The 3,286-nt window shown below is 34.5% G+C and overlaps 1 protein-coding gene across 1 annotated transcript in view; it reads left to right on the forward strand.

The window, feature by feature from the left end:
• Positions 1-934: 934 nt before the first annotated feature.
• LOC119603566 (protein kinase 4) overlaps positions 935-3,286 on the forward strand; it is a 5,802-nt gene continuing 3,450 nt past the window's right edge. The window contains exons 1-2 of the mRNA XM_037955614.1: positions 935-2,238; positions 2,421-3,286. The exon at positions 2,421-3,286 is cut by the window's right edge and continues 478 nt beyond it. Coding sequence (XP_037811542.1) covers positions 1,300-2,238; positions 2,421-3,286 — 1,805 coding nt within the window. The 5' untranslated portion in view covers positions 935-1,299. The remainder of the gene's footprint in view (positions 2,239-2,420) is intronic.

The raw sequence follows: 3,286 nt of genomic DNA on the forward strand, positions 1-3,286 counted from the left end.
TACTTTTTGACTCTTCTTCATTATTATGTCTTGTTCTGTTTTTTCTGCGCTTTTTTTCTCCAAAACTCTCCACCAAAAAATACAACTCTGTCAATGAGTGCAACAAAAATGTGTGGAAACAGGGTTGACAATATCTTTAATTAATTAATATTACCTATATATTTAACAAATGACGTTTTTAAAGCTTTGAAAAGCTCTTGAACGATGTATAACATAACACTATACATTAACCCATTGAGCGCCATCTCGAAAAAATGTTTTTTAGGTTTTTATGGAAATTTAAGAATTTGATTTGATATTGCAGAATCCTAGCTCTTTTAATGCCTTAGGATTATATAATTAAAAACTTAAGGTTTAATTACTTCTTTTATATTGCATGTTTAGTTATTATATTCTTATTTAAATTGGGGTGAAAAATATGATTCGCTTGAACTAATTTTAACAAAATAAAAAATTTGCATGCTATTTATTTATAGTATGACCCACTAAGATAAAGAGATAAAGATAAAGAGAACAAACCAAAAATCTAGTAATGTTAGATTTCGTACTAAAGGTATCAATGAAAAATATTTGAACAAATTGGAACCGTTTCGAGTCTGTAAGGAGTTTCTAATATTCTTTAAGACTGGAGTTCAAATTTCTGCTAAATCACAATTAATCTTAAAACATTAACACAATTTTAAAATAATTTAAACTGTGTTCTGTTATATAAATATTTATAAAAATTCAATATTATTAATCGATAGTGGTAATTATATTGCAATAAAATTAATCTTTACCACTTTTTCATACAGAAACTAGTTTTTAAATTTAAAATAAACAAAAACTAAATATTTCCACTACTTTTATTGTTTTCCTTTGCATTTACTTAGCCGCCTCTAAAACATTTAACGCCGTTACTATAACGCGCCAAAGATTTCGTCATTTCTCTTTTCTCTTCTTGTTCATAGTGGAGATTTTTTAGATGAGGAAGAAATAATATTTTCTTTGGTTTTTTTGGTTAAAAAATATTTGTTGTTTTAATTTAAATGCAATGAATGCAATTTTTGATAAAAAATTTTAAAAATTAAAGTGTTTTGCTTGAGATTAAACCTGAAGCAAAAGAAGCCGATCACAACAAGAACTAGAAAATACCTTTGTGCAGTGTGTGTGTTGTAAATCTGACGCGCTATTGATGTTCCTGCGAAACAATTCTAATTGACGCAAGCATCTTGGAGTTTTTTTTTTGCATAAGTGAGGTGATTTTCTGAAAATCTCTTCTAAAGTGCAAAAAAAGGAAGGAAAACTTCAAAATTTGAAATGAATTCGATCATTAGACATTCTGTGCCTGCCGATCAAATGCATAGTTTCCTCAAGGACAAGCAGGCGTGGGAGAATGCCATAGCCTTGTATCAGGGTCCCGACCCTTTAGATCATTGGTGGAACTATATATGTTGGTATGAAAATCATGGTCATGGTGATCCAGATAATAAATTTCGTGAAACATTGGAAAGGTGTTTAACGCTTTATGAGCACAGTGACTATTATAAGATGGACGTGCGTATGGTGCGTCTGTGGTTAAAGTACATTGATATGCAGAACAATCCACTGCATTTCTATCAAGTTTTACATCAAAGAGGTGTGGGCAAACAGGTGGCCTGCTTCTATATTGGCTGGGCAAATTATTACGAGTCCATTAATGCCTTTAAAGAAGCTGAAGCTGTATATATTCTGGCCTTTCAGGAAAAAGCCCAACCTTATGCAGAATTACATCATGGCCATAGCAAATTAATGTATAGCAAAACTATGCATGCTCAGGCCCAACAACAGCAATTGCTGCATCCTCAGCATGCTGCTTATCAAACAACTACTGCGAACAGTAATGTTGGAACTTCTACGGCTAATCCCAATGTTGGTAATATGGAAATACATCAGCAACAGCAACAACAACAGCAGCAGCAATATCGTCAACAAGTTTCCTATCATCATTCTGCAAATCATCAAACGCAACAACAACAACAACAAATGGCCCATCCAACCACTTCACATCATCAATATAATCAACATCCTGCTGCAGCTGCTGCTCAGCAGCAACAACAACAGCTTCAAACACATGGATATCATAACCTACCGAATCATAATCATTATCCAGCACAACATCAAAACTTACAGGATACCCCACATCATCAACATGTCCATCCTCAGGCCCAAATACAAACGGCAGCAAATGTCCATCAGCATAAAGAATCTAATGAGCAGGTGAATTATTGTTTTTATATTTGAAAAGAGAATTTTTTTCCAAAAGAACCTTTCATATGGAACTATTCATATAAGATTTCTAAAAAGAATCCATTAACATATAAACTGTATACAAAAACAGATTTTTCGCTAATCTCTAGCATAAAATACACCAAAATAACATATAACATATTCTTTTTCAGGTTGCTGCAACTCCTGCTTACAATACGCAACAAAAAATCGTACATAACACCCACCAACAACAGCAACATAATGTCAATACACAGCATATACAACAGCAACAAATTGCTGTTGTTCATCCACAGCCGCAAATACAATCCCGGCAAGAACAAGCTGGTTATAATGTTCCCGTAGAACAACAATTGCCCGCAGCAACGGCAGGCATGAGTCGCCAACAATATGAAAGAGCTGTAGAGGCTTCTAGCAAACGAAATGGAGTGGAAAATGCTCCACAAGCAAATAGTAGTAGCACAAACATACTAGTGGCAGGCATAAGACTGCCTAAAAAATTTGCTACATACTGTCGAAACAATCATGAAACCTGGCAACCGGCACTATTTCTGGAGGAACCAGATGATCCCCAAAAGGTCTGTCACTATGCGAAATCTTTAGTTTATCCTCCTGATTTGGGTGTAGAATTTAGTCCCGAAGAGATAAAAGCCAGACGTTGTAAATATAAAATGGAAGAAGTGAAACAAGAATATAACCCACAACAAAATTACCAAACACAACAGCACGTGGAGCAAGAACAGAGCAATAGAGAAGCCCAAAGTAGTGGCACACAAGCCCAACAGAATCTTAATGTACAAGTGCAGGAGATTGGTTCGATTAAAACGGAAACCACCACCAACACAACAACAACTGCAGCCAAGTATCAGCAAACGCAACAATATTATGTACAACATCAACAGCAGCAACAATTGCATCATATTAACAATAATCATTTATATTACCAGCAACAGCAGCAACATGAAACTCAATTGTATCAACAAGAACAGCAACCTCAAACACAACTAGATCCTCAGCAACAACAACGACAGCAATTGCA

Source organism: Lucilia sericata, unplaced genomic scaffold, assembly GCF_015586225.1.
Source record: "Lucilia sericata isolate MDLA Ls3-8-SP2 unplaced genomic scaffold, ASM1558622v1 Contig000312F_arrow, whole genome shotgun sequence".
Lineage (NCBI taxonomy): Eukaryota > Metazoa > Arthropoda > Insecta > Diptera > Calliphoridae > Lucilia > Lucilia sericata.